The sequence below is a fragment of the Microtus oregoni genome, unplaced genomic scaffold (assembly GCF_018167655.1).
Source record: "Microtus oregoni isolate MIOR12 unplaced genomic scaffold, Mior012 000000F_ref0000247, whole genome shotgun sequence".
Classification (NCBI taxonomy): Eukaryota; Metazoa; Chordata; class Mammalia; order Rodentia; family Cricetidae; genus Microtus; species Microtus oregoni.
The window spans coordinates 29,165,943-29,188,066 of NW_024543059.1; the positions used below are offsets into that span (position 1 = coordinate 29,165,943).

General features: G+C 42.8%; 1 protein-coding gene across 1 annotated transcript in view; it reads right to left on the reverse strand.

Moving 5' to 3' along the window:
* The window catches only part of Mtmr10 (myotubularin related protein 10), a 57,132-nt gene that overhangs the window by 3,098 nt on the left and 31,910 nt on the right, over window positions 1-22,124 (reverse strand). The window contains exons 10-15 of the mRNA XM_041655338.1: window positions 21,022-21,152; window positions 19,901-19,970; window positions 19,100-19,170; window positions 13,198-13,367; window positions 5,402-5,572; window positions 1,239-1,421 (exon numbers count right to left, since the gene is read on the reverse strand). Coding sequence (XP_041511272.1) covers window positions 1,239-1,421; window positions 5,402-5,572; window positions 13,198-13,367; window positions 19,100-19,170; window positions 19,901-19,970; window positions 21,022-21,152 — 796 coding nt within the window. The remainder of the gene's footprint in view (window positions 1-1,238; window positions 1,422-5,401; window positions 5,573-13,197; window positions 13,368-19,099; window positions 19,171-19,900; window positions 19,971-21,021; window positions 21,153-22,124) is intronic.

Below are 22,124 nucleotides of genomic sequence, written 5' to 3' on the forward strand. Positions count from 1 at the left end.
CTGTCTGAACTAACTTTTTGGATTGACTCTCCAAGGTTATTACCATGCCAGGAGAAGAGTGGAAGGAAGGCAAGTACCATTTGCTTTAGTGAATGCTCATAAGACTGTAGGGGTAAGGAAAACATCTACACTAGCTGATTTCTAGAAAGAATAGGCAGGCTAGCAAGAAGTCCAGCTTGGAGCTGCCAACTGCCATCTCTTATGCCAACTGGGCTTCACGGGCCTCGATCACCAAGAAAAAAGTCAAAATATTATCACATTGGTTAAAAAGGAAGGCCTCTCAAAACTTGCAGTAGTTGCCTCCTACAAAGTGCCTATTTCTAACACTTGAAAAGACACCATGGCTAGCGACAGGGCACTGCAGCAGCGTGGGGATGGGGTCTCTACTGCTAGTGTGCTGTCTGCAGCAGCATGGGGATGGGGTCTCTACTGCTAGTGCGCTGTCTGCAGCAGCGTGGGGATGGGGTCTCTACTGCTAGTGCGCTGTCTGCAGCAGCGTGGGGATGGGGTCTCTACTGCTAGTGCGCTGTCTGCAGCAGCGTGGGGATGGGGTCTCTACTGCTAGTGCGCTGTCTGCAGCAGCGTGGGGATGGGGTCTCTATTGCTAGTGTGCTGTCTGCAGCAGCGTGGGGATGGGGTCTCTACTGCTAGTGTGCTGCTGTCTGCAGCAGCGTGGGGATGGGGTCTCTACTGCTAGTGTGCTGTCTGCAGCAGCGTGGGGATGGGGTCTCTACTGCTAGTGTGCTGTCTGCAGCAGCGTGGGGATGGGGTCTCTACTGCTAGTGCGCTGCTGTCTGCAGCAGCATGGGGATGGGGTCTCTACTGCTAGTGCGCTGTCTGCAGCAGCGTGGGGATGGGGTCTCTATTGCTAGTGCGCTGTCTGCAGCAGCGTGGGGATGGGGTCTCTACTGCTAGTGCGCTGTCTGCAGCAGCGTGGGGATGGGGTCTCTACTGCTAGTGCGCTGTCTGCAGCAGCGTGGGGATGGGGTCTCTATTGCTAGTGTGCTGTCTGCAGCAGCGTGGGGATGGGGTCTCTACTGCTAGTGTGCTGTCTGCAGCAGCGTGGGGATGGGGTCTCTACTGCTAGTGTGCTGTCTGCAGCAGCGTGGGGATGGGGTCTCTACTGCTAGTGCGCTGCTGTCTGCAGCAGCATGGGGATGGGGTCTCTACTGCTAGTGTGCTGTCTGCAGCAGCGTGGGGATGGGGTCTCTACTGCTAGTGTGCTGTCTGCAGCTTACCTTTGTCCGCTTAAAAGACTTCCTGGAGCCATTCTGTACACAAGGAGTGCTCTTGCCAATGTAGAAGGGGTTGTGGAAAAGGGTCTGATCCTTTGCTGTGAACTGAAGAGCCCAGTCCCAAACCGAGGGGAATTTCAAGCCCTTCTCATCACCCAGCTGAATATTTTTGCTGATAGCGAACTCCTATAAAGGAAAGCACACTGTGAGAAGATACACACCCCACTCTTTCTCATGCCTGCACCACCAGGGAAGTTTGTCACTAGAGCACTCAGGATCATGGGAGCAGAAAGTCTACCCTGAAAATGAGGATCGACATGGGTGAGAGATGCACCATTGCCTGTACAGCATGTTCCCAGCCTTGCGACCAAGGAGACTTTGTACTCCGGGCAATGAAGGTGCTAACTAAAAACAAAACAAAGCATTTCACTAGAATGGAACTGCAAACCTTGGACCACTGTTGACATCCCTAAGTTTACAAACATGGTGACCTAGGTTCACAGAACCCAAACAACTGTGTGGCAGCATGTCCTGAAGCACAAAACCTAGGGGCCCTTCCCCAACTCCCATGGGCTTTTCTAGCCAGCCAGAAGGGAGTTTCCTGCAGCTAGGCTCCCCCAAAACCCAAACCCATCCACTGGACCCCACAAGATACTAACCACACCCCGCCTAAGCGCTGAGAGCTGGCTATAATACTGAGGAGACCAAGAGCCTGCTATAACACTGAGGGGATTAGGAGAGAGCACCAAGAGAGCAGGTGTATAGAGACCTCAGAGGCCTTCTGAGACAGACACTGACAGTACAGAGCAGACCAAGAAAAACTCCCAAATACTCAGACAGCCACAGCAAGAATTGGAGCAAGACACAAAGAAACTGCTGGCCTCATTTAGAGGAAGAGATAGGTAGACGCCAATACAAGAATTCCTCCAACAACCTAAAAAGCAAGATGGTAACCAGAACCCAGAAGTCACACATCAGGAAGACTTGATAAACCTAAACCAGAAGAAGTAGAAGAAAACGACTTTAAACGTAACTTTATGAAAATGATGGAGACCTTTAAAGAGGAAGTGAAAAACTCCATTAAAGAAATGGAAGAAAAGACAAACAGAAATTAGAAGAAATTAATAAATCCCTCAAAGAAACACAAGAAAAAAAACAATCAAACAGGTGAAAGAAACAGTTCAAGACTTGAAGACTGTAATAGAGGTAATAAAGAAAACACAAACCAAGGTAATTCTGGATATGGAAAATCTGGGTAAACAAACAGTAACTACAGAGGCAACTATAACCAACAGAATACAAGAGACAGAAGAAAGAATATCAGGCGCCGAAGATACTATAGAGGAAATACACTCACTGGTCAAAGAAAACAATAAATCCAACAAATTCTTAACACAAAACATTCAGGAAATCTGGGACAACATGAAAAGACCAAATTTAAGAATAATAGGGATAGAAGAAGGAGAAGAACTCCAGCTTAAAGACAGAAAATACATTCAGCAAAATTATAGAAGAAAACTTTCCCAACCTAAAGAAGGATATCCCTATGAAGGTACAAGAAACTTACAGAAAACCAAATAGACTGCATAAAAAAAAAATCTCACCATATAAAAATCAAAACACAAAATATACAGAATAAAGAAATAATATTAAGAGCTACAAAGGTAAAAGGTTAAGTAACATAAAGGTAAACCTATCAGAATTATACCCGACTTCTCAATGGAAACCATTAAAGCCAGAAGGTCCTGGATAGATGTGGTGCAGAAGCTAAGAGACCATGAATGCAAGCCCAGACTACCATGAATACAAGCCCAGACTACTGTACCCAGCAAAGTTTCATTCACCATTGAAGGAGAAAACAAGATACTTCATGACAAAAACAGATTTAAACATGCATGTGTGTGTGTGTGTGTGTGTGTGAGAGAGAGAGAGAGAGAGAGAGAGAGCGAGCGCATGCCCACATGCTCACAGTAGACAGACTGTGCATGAGTCACTGAAAGGGGCAGGTGGGGACAGCTGGGGAGGCAAGAAAAGCCCAGGAAGGGTGTGCTCCCAGTAATGAAGACTGCAGCTGTGTAATGGGGGAAGTCATTTATTTTCTACACCTTGACAGCTTCTGGGCTTAATTTTTACATTAGAAAATGTTAAATCTTTATTGGAAGACATAGAATAAACTGCACAAAATTTCCTTCTCAAACTGATGAATGTAAAAAAAAGTCTCACACAGAAATGTTTCTCTTGAGTCCTAAGCTCTCCAAAGCAGCAATGCTGAGCAATCTCACTGCCTCTCATGTAAGGATGAGGACTCTCACGTAAGACAAGGCCTGTCTCCCTCCTCCCTCTTCATACCCATTCTCTCCCTAACCAAGGTAGGGCCCTAATCAATCAAGGTCCAGCCTTCTTCTCTATGATGTGCCTCATTCCCAGCCAAAATAGCCTGACTAGTGCTCTTTGTCATCATGTGTCACAGTTGGCAATGTCACTATACACAACAAGACCAACGGCATTACTGTTACATGATGGACCCACATTGCAGATGTGAAGCTGGGTTTACTAGTCTATTTCTGAGAGAATCACAGGCCCAGCATTTTCTAGAATGAATAAAAAATGAAATTTATGCCTTGACAATGCTGAAGCATGCATGGGCAGCCCGTACATGATGGTTCTGTTGAAAACTTGTCCATATTGGGTTTCATGGTCTAAGTTGATGAGGACGACTGGCCATGTCTCTTCCTCAAGAAGGCACCAGATCTCATTATAGATGGTTGTGAGCCACCATGTGGTTGCTGGGAATTGAACTCAGGACCATTAGAAGACCAGGTAGTGGTCTTAACTGCTGAACAGAATTAAGAATTTGTGCTCTAAGGCCACACTACCTAGACTGGGGCTTCAGGTCTAATGCCAGAGAGTGGATGAGCTCTCAAGTCTACAGAAGCTACCCTTTGGCTTCCCTCCACAGTCACTGTAGCATTTCTGAGCTCTTCCCACTGTGGGTTCTCATGGGGTGAGGCAAAGTGAGAAAATTCACACCAGTGGGAGCAAGGGCTGGTCTCAAATATGGCTCCATATGCTTAGTCCTCAGTCTTCTTCCTCCAATGCTATGAACTGTCACCACAGATTCAATCCTACCCACAGTGGCTGCCATGTGACACGAGGGACTCTGATAGCACACATGGTGACCACGTCTGTGGAGAACTTCAGTGTACCTTTGTGTCTAAACTTCCTCTTCCACAGCTCCTTAAGAGACAGCTGAAATAGAACTGTTATTCTACTGACTTATCAGGAAATAAATATCTTCAGCTATTGATCAACAACTCAGATGTACAAGGAGTAACTCAAAAGCACAAGCAAGGCAGCCGGCTCAGTACTGTGAGCCCAGCTATGCAGGAAGCTGAGGTTTAGGGATTGCCATGTCAAGGTCTGTTCAAGTAACTGATAGACATTGTTTCAAAATTGGAAGGAAAAATAAAAGATGTCAGTGGGGAGGTGTTGAGCTAGGGCTATAACACAGTAGCATGTACTGTGTTTGAGCTAGGGCTATAACGCAGTAGTATGTACTGTGTTTGATGGTCCATCAAAAAATCCAAAAGACTATTTAAGGTGATTAAAGTAATTGATATCCTTAAACACATTTATTATGAACAATTTACAGAGGAAAACAAAATGTTCATTAAAAAAGAAAGATTCTTTTAATGCATTCTGAAATAATTTTGAATGGTAATAATTTTAAGTCACATTTTAAACATGTAGTGAACTGTAGTTCAATTATATTTCAAAGTTGAAAGAGGGGGCAGAGGAGACACCAGATAGATGGCTCACTGGATAAAGCACTGGCTGTGCATGCAAGCATGAGGACCGGAATTTGGATCCCTAGAACAGGGTAAGGTAGGTATGGTGGCAATCTATGATCCCAAAACTCAAGAGACATGGAGAATTCCTATGGCAAGTCGACTAGCCAGAAAAGCAGAACAGGGAGCTCCAGGTCTGTAAAAGACTTGCCTCAAGAAAACAGGGTGGAAAGTGACTGCGGCAGACACCAGATGTTAACTTCAGGCCTTCAAATTCACAGGCACCTGCACACACATGTGAGGGTGTGCATACATACTAGACACAAACTGTACACACCCATATGCACAAATAGTAGCCGCAGCCAGCATGGCACTTACCGTGCTTTGCTTCACCCGCTGATGAGGAGAGTTGAACAGGAAGGTGCCGAAGAGTGAGATGTGGGTGCTGTCACACAGCACTGCTAGGTATGCCTCAGAGAATTCGAAGGCAGCTGGATATTGCTCTAGCAGCTGCCAAGTGGTGTCCAAGAAGAGCAAGAATAAAGGAGACTGGCAAATACGGACAGAGAAAGGGATTATTTAGTGCTGTCCTCTGGTTGTCACATGTACTCCCTGATTGATTATTGGTACTAAAGAAGCTAACAAGAAAACATCTAAGCCTCAAACACTTGGCTGAGCTGAGCTAAGGCCATGCATATAGATCAAACCTATCTATGTCAAGACACACATTTAATTTAAAAAAAAATGGTGCTGGGCGGTGGTGGCATGTGCCTTTAATCCCAGCACTTTGGAGGTAGAGTTTGAAGTCAGCCTGATCTACAAAGGGAGTTTCAGGACAGCTAGGGCTACACGGAGAACCCCTGTCTCAGAAAACGTAACAAAACAAAAAAGTAACTCTTCTTTGCTTAGCAAATATGGTAAGAGCAGACAAATGAGTGTGTCGCCTTGTACCAATGTGGAGGAGCAGGCTGTGTGTTTAAACAGCCGGCAAGTGGTTCTACAGAGCAACACAAACTGGTCAGCCAATGACCATGTTCTCATCCAGGAAATTCCCCAAGTTTCCTGAAGCTGTTGGCATCAGCCCTAGGCCACACTGAGGACTCCTGGGGGGCACTGCCACTAGTCGACGGTGCTTTCTGAAACAACAGTAAAGGAGCCAACCTAGCTGTGTGGCCTCCAAAGTACTACAGGATCTTCTGCAGCTAAACAGGGAGCCCAGGAAGCCACACAGCTGTTATGAAGATGTTCCTTGCAAAATCTCGGGTCTAACTGTTATGGCCTATTTTCAGGAAATGTGAAACTCCAAAGATGATTTGAGCTAGCTAGGATATTCTTAGCATTCAATTCTATACAATAGGGGATTGCATAATGGCACTTCCATACATGTAGAAGTGGACTGTTTCCACCTGCCCTCTTACACTTACCCCTGCCTATTCCCCAGCAGTCTCTCCCCAGAGGAGAAAGTGTGCTCTGTCTTCCCAAGTCTGGCTTATTTTGCTTTACCATCATGATCTCCAGTTGCCCCATAGTTCCTTCTTTCTTATGGTACACTGCTATGTCTTGTATACCTACACGCTGGATTTTCCTTACCATTCAATTGGGATGAGGGCACCTAAGCTGACCTCACACTGAGCCTGGGCAGTATCTCTTTTGGATGTGACCTTTGACCCTCATGGTATACAGCAAGAAGTGGCATAGTTGGATCATAAGATAGTTCCTATTTTAGATTTTTAGGAACCTTGTGGTTGTTTGAATATAATTGACGCCCATAACCTCACAGGAAGTGGCACTATTAGTAGGTATGGCTTTGTTGGAGTGGATTTGACCTTGTTGGAAGAAGCGTGTCACTGTGTGGGCAGGCTTTGAGGTTTTTATATGCTCAGGGTACCACGCAGTGTGTCAGTCTACTTCCTGATGCCTGCAAGGTGTATAGCACCCTCAGCTTCAGCACCACGTCTTCCTGCACGCTGCCATGCTCCCCACCATGATGATAATGAACTGACCCTCTGAACTGTGAGCTACCACCTCAGTTAAATGTTTTCATTTTTAATAGTTGCTCTGGTCATGGTGTCTCTAAGACAAACTTCCACACTGATTCCTATGAGAGCTTCACTAATTTACATGCCCGCAGCACAGCATAAGAGTCGCCTCTACCCTCATCCATGTAGCACTGACGGCCTCTGCCTGCACTTCCTGTATGCCTTCCGCTAGTGGCTTCAATACTTTATATCTACTATATTATATTATAATATATTATATTATACGGTCTTTGATTCACTTTGAATTGATTTTTTTCCAGTCTTCCAAATGTGGGTAATCTGGTTTTCCCAGCAACGACTCACTAAAGAGGCCATCTTTTCTTCAGCGTATGCTCTCAGCACACAGTTGCAGTTGATGCACTTACCTTAGTCGGCTGTTTCTTTCCTGTTGGTCTGTGTGCCCTTTTGTGCCAGCCCAGTGCTGTTTTGCTATCTCTGCTCTACAGTATGATCTGAAGTTAGGTATCATGCTACTGCTAGCATTGCTTCTATTTTTTTTTCATTTTTTAAGAATGCTGTGTCCTAAAATGGATCTATTTTGGAGAAAGTTCCATGAGCTGCTGAGAAAAATGTATATCCTGTAGCTATTAGGTACAATACCCTGTAGATGTCTATTAAATGTATTTGCTCTGTAATGCAGTTTAATTCTGCTGGTTTTGTTCTTATTCTTCTGAATGACCTATGAATTCAGGAGAAGGTGTGTCAGTTGCTTTTCTCATCACTGAACTCGAATACTTGACAAAAGCCATCTATGGAAGGAAAGGATTATTTTGGCTCCCAGTTTGAAGGAGCCTAGTCCACGATGGGGAAAGCATGGTAGCAGACAGGTGTGACAGTTGTGGCAGCTGCCAGTTCACATGTACGTGGATCAGAAATCAGGGAATAGACAGAAAGTGGTGCCAGGCTATGACCCACAAAGCCCAGCATTAGCAAGTCACTTCCTATAGTGAGGCTTCACCTAAAGATCCCAAAGCCTTCCAAAACAGCTATAGAGCTGGACCAAGTGTCCGACTATATGAACCTATTAGAAACATTCACATGCAAACCACAACATTCTGCCAGTGGTCCTCATAGGTTCATGGCTCACTCAGCGCAAAATGCATTAAGTCCAGCTCCTAAGTCCCCTAGTCTCACAGCTTTAACGTTATTTGAAAGTTTAAAGCCCAGTGACTTCTGAGATTCCCGGTAAACTTCTACTGATGAACCCCTATGAAATTAGAGAATAAGCTACCGCCAAGAAAGACTGGAAAAGAATAGACATTCCTGCTCATAAGACAGGAATGGAGCAAAGCAACAGAAACAAGTGAAAAATTGTACCAAAGTAAGGTTGAAAACCAGCAGGGTAAAGTGGCTCTGGCCCTGGCACTTGGGGTTTGTGCTCACTTATGTGTGCTTAGATGGGAGTTTATAGCCCTGCCTCCAACTCTGGTGCCTCTAACACTTATGACCTCTCCCTTGGATCAGTTCCACAACATGCCTGCAGTTTGTTGGCATCTCCAATATCCTGGAGTGCCCACTAACTTAGATTTCACAGCTTCACAGCTTCAGATATAGCACACTTAGGGGTTCTCACAGGAAATAAAATGGCTTTATCAAAAATCGGTGCAAACCTTCATTTAACAGCCCACCCCCTCTTGCATTTTGCATGTCTGTAAAACTATCACCATGTGGACAATGCCAAGTCCACTGACAGCTCAAGGTGTAGCTTGAATCCCTTGGATCACAGTTGAAAATCAGGTATTTTGGTCACGGAACCCAGGAAAGCACTTTCATGGCTACCATTTGCCAGTAGGGTGCTCTAAGCCCTGTCCTTTCAAGTGAATCTGCAACGGGTGAGGCCTTGCCCCCAAAGCACCTTTCTTACCGTTTTTTAAAATTCAAGGTTTCTCCTTCATGACATTAATGTTTTTAAGAATCACAGCCATTTTGCAGTAATTCTGTCCCCAACTGAATCTGGTTCAAGCTCTTTTCCTCATCAAGCTGCACATTTCTGTCCACAACTGAAACCAGATCACTCCTTCCCTTGCCAGAAGTACAATTTTAACATCTTCCTGCTCCACTTTTTGCTCTCTCACTGCAAATCTGGGTAAACAAAGTGAACAATAACCATTCTGCAGCCTGAATATTCTTCTGTCTTGAAATTTCCTCTGCCAAACCAATTAGCCCATTACCTTTGAGTTCTGTCTTATTCAAGTTTTCAGACTACTACACGAACGGTTTTAGTCCTTGTTCCCTTCTGAAACCCTGTAAGCATGGTCTGCACTCTCCGTGTGTCTACACTTGTCTTTCCCGCTCACACTAGAATGCCCAATTAAGCTGTGTTTAGTGAGTTCTAGGGCTCTTATACTGGACCTCCAAACTTTTCAAAGTTCCTTCAGAACACCACTTCCAAAAGCAGGTTCATGCCAGCAATGGCTCCACTTACTGCTACCAAATTTCTGTTACTTAGTTTTCTCATTGCTGAAGAGAAGCGCCCCACAGGGGATTTATTTTGTTGGTGGCTTGAAGTGATAAAATCCATTATAGTGGAGAAGATGCCACAGAGCAGATGGCTCTTCAGAAGCAGAAGCGTGGCAGTGGCTTGTCCCATAGAACAGGAAGTGGAGGGTAAGAGATTGGCTCAGGTTATAAACTCAAGACCTACCCTAGTGATTCATCTTTCTAGTGAGGATTCACCTCCAAAAGTTTCCGTTAAAAAACAAAAACAAACAAACAAAAAAAAAGAAATAAAAAGAACTTGTCGTCTGAGGATCGATTGTTCCAACACAGAAACCTACAAGGGACATTTTTATATTCGTGCTGTAACCAAGGTGTATGGATGCCATCTATAATTGTTGTATTGGGATCAGCTTTTATGTCCAGTAATGTTTCCAGCATTTGATCCGTGGATGTTTATAACTGTTATGTATTTTGATGAATTGTTCATTTTAATCAATGAAGTAACTTTGTCTTTAACTGATTTTGAAGTCTGCTTTGTTAGATGCGAATAGAGTGAGTCCTTACTTAAAGATTTCATTTCCATGAAATATCTTTTCCTGTCTTTTCACTTCCAGACTGTATTTTATCTTTAACAGTTTGGTATATTTATTGCAGGCAGCAAATACTTGGGTCTTGTTTTTTAATCCAACACTTTGACATTCTGCTTTGTTCAGTTAGTGACTTGAAATCATTAAGATTGGGAGTTACTATTTAAAATTATGGGGCTGGAGAGATGGCTCAGCGGTTAAGAGCATCACCTGCTCTTCCAAAGGTCCTCAGTTCAATTCCCAGCAACCACATGGTGGCTCACAACCATTTGTAATGAGGTCTGGTGCCCTCTTCTGGCCTTCAGGCATACACACAGAAAGAATATTGTATACATAATAAATAAATATTAAAAAAAATAAAATTATGAATTAACTCCTGTCATCTGTTGTAATATTTTTTTTTTGAGACAGGGTTTCTCTGTGTAGTCCTAGCTGTCCTGGGACTAGCTCTTTTAGACCAGGCTGGCCTTGAGCTCAGAGATCTGCAGTTTCTGCTTCCCAAGTGCTGGGATTAAGGGCTTGTGCAACCACGGCCCAGCTCCTGTTGTAATTCTTGATTCATTCTCCAACTCTTATCAAATCTTCTAGTGAGACTTATTGTTTCCTCCCCTGTGTAGAGGATTTCTCTCAGTACTATCTGCAAGGAATGCTTATGAATTTTAGCTTATGATCTTTACTTCTTATCGTCTTTATTTGTCCTTTGATTATGAAGCATAATTTTGCTGGTAACAGTAACCTAGTTTGATAGTTTGGGGTTTGTTTTTTGGTTTTCTTTCAGGGCTTAAAATACATCTTTTTTTCCCCTCTGTGTAACAGTCTTGCCTGTCCTACAACTCACTCTGTAGACCAGGATGGCCTCAAACTCAATAAGATCCGCCTGTCTCTGACTCCCAGGCGCTGGGATTAAAGGCGTGCGCCACCACCGCCCAGCTAAAATACATCATTTTAGGCCTGCCTGGACTTTAGAGTTTCTGCTCAGAATTCCCCTGCTATTATGATGGGTTTGCCTTTCTATGAGACTTGACATTTCTGTCCTGCAACCTTCAATAGTTTTCATTTTTCCGATCATTTAGTTTTTTAAAACATATTCTGATGGTGCTAGAGCAATGCCATGGTGAAAAGAGCATTTGTTGTTTGCACTCGTTAGTTTTTCTGAGCCTGGAAGAAACTACAGTCACCTGGGAAAATGTGACCTTGACTGAGCAACTCCCACATTAGACTGGCCTCTGGGGATGTCTACGGAGCATCTTTAAACTTAAGTATCAATATAGGAGGGCCCACCCACTGAAAGCAGTCCCGTACTTAGATGGGTGGTCCTGGGTTGTATAAGAAAGCAATTTGAGTGGGGCAGTGGTAGCTCATGACTCTAAGAGGCAGAAGCAGGTGGATCTCTGTGAGTTGCAGGTTAGCCTCTCTACAGAACAAGTTCCAGGACAGTCAGGGTTATACGGAGACACCCTGTTTCAAACCCGTGGTACCCCTCCAAAAAAAGAAAGAAAAAAAGGAAAGGGAAAATAGGAAGGAAGGAAGGAAGGAAGGAAGGAAGGAAGGAAAGGAGGAGAAAGTAGAGCAAACCATGGAAAGCAAGCCATTAAGCAGCATTCCTCATGGTTTCTGCCTCGACTTCCCTTAGTGATCAGCTGTTCTCTGGAAGCATAATATGAAATAAACCCTTTCCTCCCCAAGTTGCTTTGGTTATGTGTTTATCACAGAAACAGAGAAGCATATAGGTCACTGCTCTGGCACAGGATCCAAGTTTAATTCTCAGTACCAACAGCAGGTGGCGTTACAATCACCTATAACTCCAGCTCCAGGAGAGCCTAATGCCCTCTCTGACCACCACAGACTCTGCACTCATAAACACACACACACCTTTTAAAAGCTGTATTATCATATCTGGAGATCTTTTTTCAGTCAAAAGTGCTTGAGGTTCTAAAACCTCCTGTATCTGGATGTCCATCTCCCAAAATTTGGGAAACTTTCAGCCATTATTTTATTCAATAGTCTCTGGCTTGTACCTCTTTTTATTCTTCAATGTCCACGACTCTTCAGTTGTTTTTTTGAAATTATATCCCCCAAATACTGCATTTCACTACTGTCTAATTCATCTACCTATTATCCTGATATATATATCATATTATATAGCCTGATAACCTGTCTTCACTTGCCGCAATCTATTGGGAAGCTGCTAAGTTTATTCAGTTTATTGTTTCGTTTCCTAGAATTCAGTGTGAATTTTTGAGACACTTGAGTTCCCTCTCATCTCCTGAATTGCCTTTTAATTACATTCAGCTGTTTGTTTCTCGTTAGTACATCTGGTGTTCAATCATCTCTCTCCTCTGTGGTTCCACTCTCTCATAACCATTCTTTAGAAGTCTCTGCCATCCACCTCATCAGCACTAGATCACTTACTGTGGACTTAGGCTTGGAGGCTCATGTTGCCTGTTCCCCAGTTTCTTGTGCTCCGACATTAGGACCGAGCACGGCAGGTCAGGTTGTTGCCTGACCATGGTGTTCCTATAGTTGCAATACTCACTATGGTGCAGAAAAACTAGGTTTGATTTTATGACAACTGGGCTGTGTTGCTTGGAAACCAAACACCCAACTTATATATTTAAGGCCCAGAGATAAGAAGACAAACTTCAAGACAGCCCACAGCAAACAGCTTGGAGGGAGCAGAGCAGCTCTATTCTCTCAGATGCTAGAGGTCAGGGGTTCAAGCGTCATCTCTGCCTCTATTGTCACCTTTTACATCAATTTGGATTCCAATCTATTAGCCTTTAACTAACAAAGCTAGGATGTCTTAAATCAATATTGAAAAACTAAAGAAAAAGGTCCTTACCATTTTCACAATGGCAAAATTTTATCTCATGCATATTTGAAACGTGCGAATTTGGGGCCTGTGAAATGGCTCAGAGGGTAAATGCACTTACCACATGAACACGAAGTCCTATGTTTGATTCCAATATCTCATGATGGAAGAGAACTGACCTCTGAAAGTTGTCCTCTAACCTCCCATGGCAGGCACTATGCATTCCTCCCCCGCCACCACCACCACCACAACATACACTTTAAAAGGAAAGTCTCGTAAGGCGGAAATACTGATTACCTCTTTCTCTGACCTCTTCAAGTGGTTGCATCTGTCTAGGAACTGGTATCCTACCATGACCCACTCCTTCTGTATCAGGCTCTGAAATCCAGTAATTGTCCTGAAATACGGATCCATCATCACTTGAACAAGGGAAGCTACCAGACAACTCAAGTCTCTTCCCTCCTCCTCTGTCAATAAAATGGAAAGAAAATGATGATCAAGAGAAATCATGACTATAAATTAGGTAATTCAACAGTATATACTTAAATTGCCTTCAAGGTAGTCTATGTAAGAGAATTTTAGAGGAGTCCAGCATATAATTTTTTATATAATTCATATTCTATTCTTAATTGGAGATCTATATGAACCAAAAGAAGTATTAAAGCAGGTCATCAGTGAGGCAAACAAGTACAGTATTTTATCCTAATTCGTTGCAGGACACAAGCACTGACCATAGATGGGCTTTCACATGTCACTGTTGGCAGATGTAGTTCTTTGCTTACATTTCCTACATCTCAATAGTCTGTGTACAACATCTTTCTAGAATACAGTCTACTGTTGTTTTGTCAAGGATATTAAATAAACACAATATTTCAAAGACAAATTACTGTACATGGCAATGACTCAGAAGTGAATGATGGAATGAAATTGTTCCCATCACATGAAAAGGTGGCAAGCATTTTCTTCCCACCCTTTACAGCCATTTTCCTTTTCAGATTTTTGCCTTTTGAGACAAGGTCTCAATGTAACCCATACTAGCCTCGAACTCGCAGTGAAGCCAGGGTGGCAATGGACCTCTGTCTCTGTGTCCCAAGTGCTAGTATCACAGTTGTGCATCTTGCCCAACCATTGTCCTTTTCAACGAGTCTAGAATTACCTTGATATCAAAGTCAGGCAAAATGATGAGAAAACTGTAGGACTTTGCAATTATAGATGCAATAGTCATGAATAAAATATTAATGTAACAAATTACTATGAAACTCTAGGAATTATTCTATGGAATTATTCTATGGAATGCAGGATTGCTTTAGCACATGACAAAGTAAAAATAGCATATTAATAAAACAAAAGTCAATAAAAATATTATCTAGAAGCAAACAAGCATCTGACATACTTCAACATTTATTCCTAATAAAAACTCTTAATGAACTAGGGGTTAAAATAAACCTTACCAGAAACATCTCCCAAACCCCTACAACTAATATCATCCTTAATGGTAAAAAACTGAATGCTTCCCCCTAAAACTAGGAATGAAACAAGGATGTCTGCTCTCAATACTTCTACAGCACATCATACTAGAGGCGTAAGTCAAAATAATTAGAAAAAAAAAAGAAATAAAAGAGCATGTCTTTAATCCCAGCACTCGGGGAGGCAGAGGCAGGCAGATCTCTGTGAGTTTGAAGTTAGCCTGGTCTACAGAGTGAGTTCCAGGACAGCCAGAGATACACAGAGAAACCCTGTCTCAAATAAAAAATAAATAAATAAAAAAGAACTTAAAGGCATCAGTTGGCAACAAATAACTCCTGCATATTAAAGATCAAGGATGAAGGATAGACGGCTCAATTGGTAAATGTTTGCCAAGAAGAAAGCACGAGGTCCTGAGTCCTCAACACCCACATAAAAAGGGGAGTGGTTACCTATAAGCCCAGTGCTGGGTAGGTAGAAAGAGGTGGATCCCTGGAGCTCACTGGCTAACCAGTCCAGCCAAATCCATGAGCTCAGATTCAATGAAAGACACTATGTCAAAAGATAAGGTGGAGGGTGATTGAAAATGACATCTAACATTTATCTCTGGCCTCCACACACATGAACACACATGGACGTGCACATACACACATCATACACATACAAGAAAAATATTTTTAAGAAATCCAGAAAATAACCACTAGGATAAATGAGTAAGATCACAAGAACTCAGAATATAACAAGTATGCAATAAGCCTGGAAATGAAGTTAAGGAAACACTGTAACCATAGAAACACCTAAAAATACCTTAAATGTACTCAAGAGATTTAAGAATCAGTGTAAACCTTGTAAAGTCTAGAACCACTGCTGACAAATGAAGGAAGACCAGAATAAGTGGGGAGACATTCACTCCACAGTTTGGTCAATTCCACACAGATGGCATTCTCCCTAAACTGATCTATGGAGTCAACATGCTCATATAACATTCCAGTAGTCCTTTTTCTTTGAACCCTAGAAATTACACAGAAATATAAATAACCCAGAAGAGCCAGAACAATCTCAAAGGCCAAGATGTATAGTTAATGTCTCAATTTTAAAGCGTACTGAAGAACTACAGCACTCAAGATACTGTGGTAGTAGCATGAAGAACTGACATAAACTCAAAGAAATAAGATACAAAAATAAACTTTTGGCATTTACAAGTGATTTTTCATGAAAGCACCAAGGCAATTTAATGGAAAAATGAAAGTCTTTTCAACAAATGATGCTGGGGCTACTTAATATCCACATACAAAACTTCTTACCTTCTCTATTTCTCTGTCATCTATCTCTGATGGAGGAAGGTCATTGGTTAAGTAATAAAGAAACTGCTTGGCTTCATAGGTTAAAACAGAGGTGGGAGGAGTAAACAGAACAGAATGCTGGGAGGAAGAGGAAGTGAGCTCAGAGATGCCATGCTCCCCTCTCCCGGGCAGACGCCATAGCTCTGCTCTCTGAGGCAGAAGCGATTGATGAAGCTCTGACCCAGGATGGACGTAGGCTAGAATCTTCCCAGTAAGACCGGTGCTACACAGTTTATTAGAAATGGGTTGATCGGGATATCAGGATTAGCCAGTAAGGGCTAGAGCTAATGGGCCAAGAAGTGTTTAAAAGAATACAATTTGTGTGTTGTTATTTTGGGTAAAGCTAGCCAGTGGCGGGAGCTGGGTGGCGGAATGCAACCCGCAGCTAATTACTACATATCTCTCTATCATCTATTTATCTAATGTATCTTTCTCTCTCAACCTCTTACCTTCTCTCCCCCCCCCCCCACAAATTCATTCAAAATAGATCAAAGACCTAAATTTTAAGAGCTAAAACTATAGAAGTTTTATAAAACAAAACAAAGGGAAATGTCCCTATGACCTTGAGTTGGGCAAATAGTTCTTGAATAGGATATAAAAACATGATCCATAAAAATACATGTTATACTTCAAAATTTTTAAATTAGTATTTCAAAATCCAAAAGGAAGGACAGACAGGACACAGTAAGAGAAAATACAAACCATGTAGGATTAAAGGGGCTTGCATCCAGAACACATACAGAAGGCTTAGAACTCAACAGAAAGAGGAAACGCATTAGAGAAACGTAAAGGAAAAGCACAATGAAGTACTACCACTTCACCTGCACCTGAGTAAGATAGACAATGGTGCTGGTGAGAATGGAGATGAATCAGCATCCTCATTCATGCAGAGAGAGAAAATGTGGTCCAGAAGTAACTAGTCTGGCAGAAATGAAGACAGTCTAAGGAGATATGTGTGTCTCTCTATCTGATTGTCAGACTGTTGAAACAATGGACCCCAAGGACATGGGAATTTCCCCAGGAATCCTAAGCTGGGAAAAGAAAAAGGTGCTATCAGAGGGTGAGCTTGTTTCCTAGGAAGAGACTTCACACTGTTCTACCACTTGTCAGACACCATAGAGAATGAGACTGAAGCCCAGGCAGTATTGGGTCAGTGTTGGTGGGACCACACCTTGACCAGGACTGCTTAGATATGTGCATGCTTGGCCCTCTATTTGATTTTGATCTCATGTTAGAACCCAGTCAGATGGACTTGAGCAGTTACTGGATCTCTTTGTCCTTCTTTTCCTGCTTTCCACTTTTAATTTGACTCTTTATTGGCTCATTGAGGACGAATGGCTGGACCTGATTTGGGGCACAAATTGTGATCCCCAAGTCCAATAACACAGCCATTCCAGAGCATAGTTTAGCGGATCCTTACAAGATGGACATGGATATGCAACATAACCTAGCAACCTAAAACCATGTCTTCCAAAATACATCTGTGTCAATATTCACAGCCACAGACTCAGTGACAGTACCCATATGGAAACAACCTAGTGTCCATCAACAGGTAAATAGATAAACTGATTTACAAACAATCGGATACACTTTTAAAAATACACATGACACTCATGAACATCATAAACGCTAGGGTAAATGAAAGAGGCCATAGACTAATAGCTAACATACTGTGTGATTCCAATTATATGAACTATCTAGAAAAGGCCTATCTACAGAGACAGAAAATAGCCTAGTGAGTTGGTGCTAGGATACAGGCAGATCTCTGCAAGTTCAAGACTAGCCTGGTCTACAGAGCAAGTTTCAAGCAAGCCAACCAAGACTGCATTGTCAGACCCTGACTCAACTGCCTGTCCCCATCCCTGCCTCTTCACCAAAAAAATACCCAACTGGGGTGATGAAAAATTTCCAACACTTGACTGGGGAACTGGGGCGATGACTCAATGGGCAAAGGTCTTGCTTTATAGACCTGATGATGTGCGTTTGGGTCACTGGAACCTGTAAAAGCCTATAAAGTAGTACAAGCATCTGTAATTCCCAGCACCCCTGCTGGGAGACAGTCAGAGCCAGGAGAGCCCAGAAGTCTCAGGCCAGTGCACCTCTTACACAGCTATGAACAAGAGGAGCACTAAGGTAAAAGGTAAGGGCCAGCACCTGGGGTTGTCCTCGGACCTCCACTTGGGTGACACTGCATATGTGTGACCAAAATCACAAACAGAAAACCTAAGCTTTCTATTTGCTAAGTTATCAGTATAGTCAATGTGCATCACACCTCAACAAATGGTTTAAAAATCACACTTTAGAAGTGTTAGTGAAACAGGCTCCATACTTCTAAAGCCTTTTTGTGTGGGGAAACTGGGACTCAAGCCCAATACGATGAGAATACTCATGTTCCTAGAGAAGCTAAATAAGAAGGTGAATCCAAAGACAAACACATAGGCATCCTCATGAATATTAACCTTCATCAGGCGATGAAAGGAGACAGAGACAGAGACCCACATGGGAGCACCGGACAGAAATCTCAAGGTCCAAATCAGGAGCAGAAGGAGACGGAGCACGAGCAAGGAACTCAGGACCACGAGGGGTGCACCCACACACTGAGACAATGGGGATGCTCTATCGGGAACTCACCAAGGCCAGCTGGCCTAGGTCTGAAAAAGCATGGGATAAATCCGGACTAGCTGAACATAGCGGACAATGAGGAATACTGAGAACTCAAGAATAATTGCAGTGGGTTTCTGATCCTACTGCACGTACTGGCTTTGGGGGAGCCTAGGCAGTTTGGATGCTCACCTTAGGAGACCTGGATAGAGGTGGGCGGTCCTTGGGCTTCCCACAGGTCAGGGAACCCTGATTGCTCTTCGAGCAGATGAGGGAGGGGGACTTGATAGGGGGAGGGGGAGGGAAATGGGAAGCGGTTGCAGGGAGGAGGCAGAAATCCTTAATAAATAAATAAAAAAAAAAGAAAGAGGAGGGAGGGGAGACTACAGTAGGGATGGAAAAATCAATGAAAACATTTAATTAATTTTATAAAGAAGAAAATTATTGGCTATTTCATCTGAATTTTTGATCTCAAATTATTTTTTATGTTCACAATTTAGTATGAATCAGTAAGCATTTATGCTAAATTTGTCTAAATTAGAAAAATAGTAATTTTAATTGCAAATTTAATAGATTAGAGAGGATGCCTTAGCCAAACTAGTGCCAAGAATCAGTCCAGCCAGGGCCAGACCCACTTCTTAGGAAAGATAAAGGACTTACTAAGTGGGAGAGTCTGCCTTTCTGTTCTCCAGCAGGTCTGTGCCAGTACGACTGGACACTAGTTACATTAGCATAAACAGCTGACGGCCACAGTAGGCCGCCCTAGTAGTCTCAGGAATTATTTTAATTACCTTGTAGGACTACAGAGAGACGCTGGCTTTCTAGTATGTATACAAGTTCTGCTGAGTGTTGAAGAAAAGCTCTGAAAAGAAAGAAAGAGGAAAAACACTGTTAAATATCAACTATCTACCATGTACAAGCCTTTGCCTGCAGAGACATCCTGCCGCCTGCATAAATAAATCTTAAGGGTTTACAATCACGCAAAACCCATCATCTACCATATATATACATACTTTCAACCTTTGTGATCTTCTCTGGTATTAACAGGAATGATTCTTTAGGGAATAATATCAGTGAAATTCATCAACCCTATATTTAAAAAAGAGGCTGGGACTGGAGAGATGGCTCAGCGGTTAAGAGCAGTGGCAGTTCTTCCAGAAGACCTGGGTTCAATTCCCAGCACCCACCAGAAAGCTCACAACTGTCTACAGTTCCAGTTCCAGGGGATCCAACACCCTCGCACAGATATGCAGGCAAAACATCAATGCATATAAAATAAAAATAAATAAATCGTAATTTTTTTTTTAAAAAAGAGGTTGGTTTACGTAATGTTCAGGAAACCAAACTATAGAGTGAAGATGGAATAGCACATGTCAGAGTCATGGATTAGGGAAGATGGGAGAAGGTGAACTGGAATAGGTACTAATGACATGTACAGATCATAGCAGTGTTTATTTTCTGGTTTGTATGTTGTGCTCCAGTTCGACAAGAAGTTACCCTGAGGAATGCTAGGTGAGGGGCACAGGGCTCTCTGTACTATCTTTTACTTCATGGGAGCTCATAATTATTTCAAAATGAAAAGTTAAACAAACCTGACATATTCTAACCACCGAGTACTTTCCAGTGACGACAACCATTTCTCTTCAGTTTCTTCAAAGGGCTCTGTAACACACACACAATGCCATTAATCTCTTTAAGCTGGTTTCACATAATCAACTAAGAGTTAAGTGATATCCCGCGCATATTCAATAATTAGCACATTTTCACTTCAATAAACCCTTGGGAAGACACATTCTGATTGTTGTTTGTTTTTAAAACAGTGTCTTGCCACAAAGCCCAGACTGGACTCCAACTCTGGGTCCTCTTGTTTCACTCTCTCAAATGCTGGGGTCACAGGTATGGGCCGCTGCACTAAAATGACATGTTACAGTTCTAGAAGGAAACAGAAAAAAGCCCTCCCTAGGTCCTGTCTTCTACTTTTGGCCTTTTCAAGGAAATCCTGGCAAGTACAGTTAACACTGTGTTCTGAGAGCTGGTGACTCCTGGCTCCCCAGAAAGCGATGCCTAGACTAAGGCCCACTCTAGAGCATTGCTGCTTCAGGTCCCATCCCTAACCACTTCTCTGCACCTTCACAGCTGCCAGTGTCAGCTCTGTGTGTATACAGCCCTGGAGTCAAACACTGCCCTGCCCAGGGTGGACACAACCATTCAAGGCCCCACTCTTGCTAAGCTCTCCTACACCAACAATGCCAACTCATCATCCATGCCCTGCCACAAAGCCAGTTCTCCCCATGCTCAAGAGACACAGGGCTTCTCTCCGAGAGCCCACTCTACTCCAAAGATGCTTTCCTAGGACATCCTGCCCAGAGCAGTGTGACCACCTAGTCTCCTTAAATTAAAACTCCGGGTTACACAGGCGACACATGCCGAGCTGAGCCACTAGCCCAAGCTTACGCACCGAACTCTCAGGTATCTATGTGTGCGAGAAATGCTTCTTTAAGGTAGTCAGTATCTTTCACAACTTGGGGGACATTTCGCAGGTTTGGCTTTTTCCTCTCCCAAACCAAAAGAGGTTTAAACTTCATTTTCTAGAGGTTGGGTCTCTCCTTAGATGTACCTACATATCTTTAACGAACATCATTTTTCCTGATAGTTCCCACGTAATTCTTTATTCCCATTCATTATATACATGCACAAAATAAAATGTCGTTACCATTTACACACAGTTGCTTTAGTTTTACAAATGCTGCTTGTATTTCTTGGATATTGGGCAAGGTCTTGTCCAGATCTGACTTGTAAACGTCACTTCTTTGTGGATGACTTTTAGTTATCGCATTGCAAATCCTAGTGAAAACAAAATCCTTTAGAATCTGCTCATCCATTTCAGTATAGACCATATTCATTCTGAAGTATTTTATACTTCCTAAGCTAACCATATGATGGTGTCACCCTATGGGGCCTAGCGAGGAAGACAGGCAGTAATTGAACAGCCATTACATAAATCAAATGGAAAACCGAAAAAAACCCAGAGAATGCCTAAGAGTGAGGCCTCAGAACTCACTGATGATGAGAGCCAAGTTGGTGGGGTGCAGAGTATTCAGAAGGAGCATGAAGAAGGTGACCCAGGAGGGAAGAGCTTGTGAAATGTCTGTCAGGACAGTGAAGGACAGTGAAAAGACTCAGTAATTTACAGGTGGCTAGAGCCCATGAAATGCGACACAGAAAGAGAAAATGACAGCACTGATAACACACTAGGGCTGAACCTAGGCAATATTTGGGTTTATAAGATTTCTGAAAAAAAAAGTGTCAAAATCACAAGGGGCTACAGATGGAGAAAGGAAAGGAGGAGGAAAGCATCAGGCTGGGAGGCATGGTGGTCATAGCCTGGAGTTTGGCTTTAGATATATAAAGGGCCTTGAAGATGTCCACATGGAAGGCATCAGCTAGAGACAGTATTAATGTGTATTAAAGCCATGATCTTCAGCGACCTCATGTAGAAAGGAACATAGATCAGAAGACCTTCAGATGATGTTTAGAGAGAACAGGACAGGCCTATGGACAGCACAGGGCCAGCAAGGACCAAGAGCATCGAGAACTGTGGTCAGCTGTGGTAACCCAGGTCAACTATGAGTCTATGGCTATGAGTGCACCTGAGAGCAGCTTCCTACCAGTGATAGGAAGGTTACTTGTTTTGCAAATCCATTAAAACCATTTTCTGAACTATTTTGACTTCATAGACCTAAACAAGACACATGAAATTGAAAGAAGTTTGATTTATCCTAAAGTATGTCAAGTGGAAATAGCTGTACATTGAAA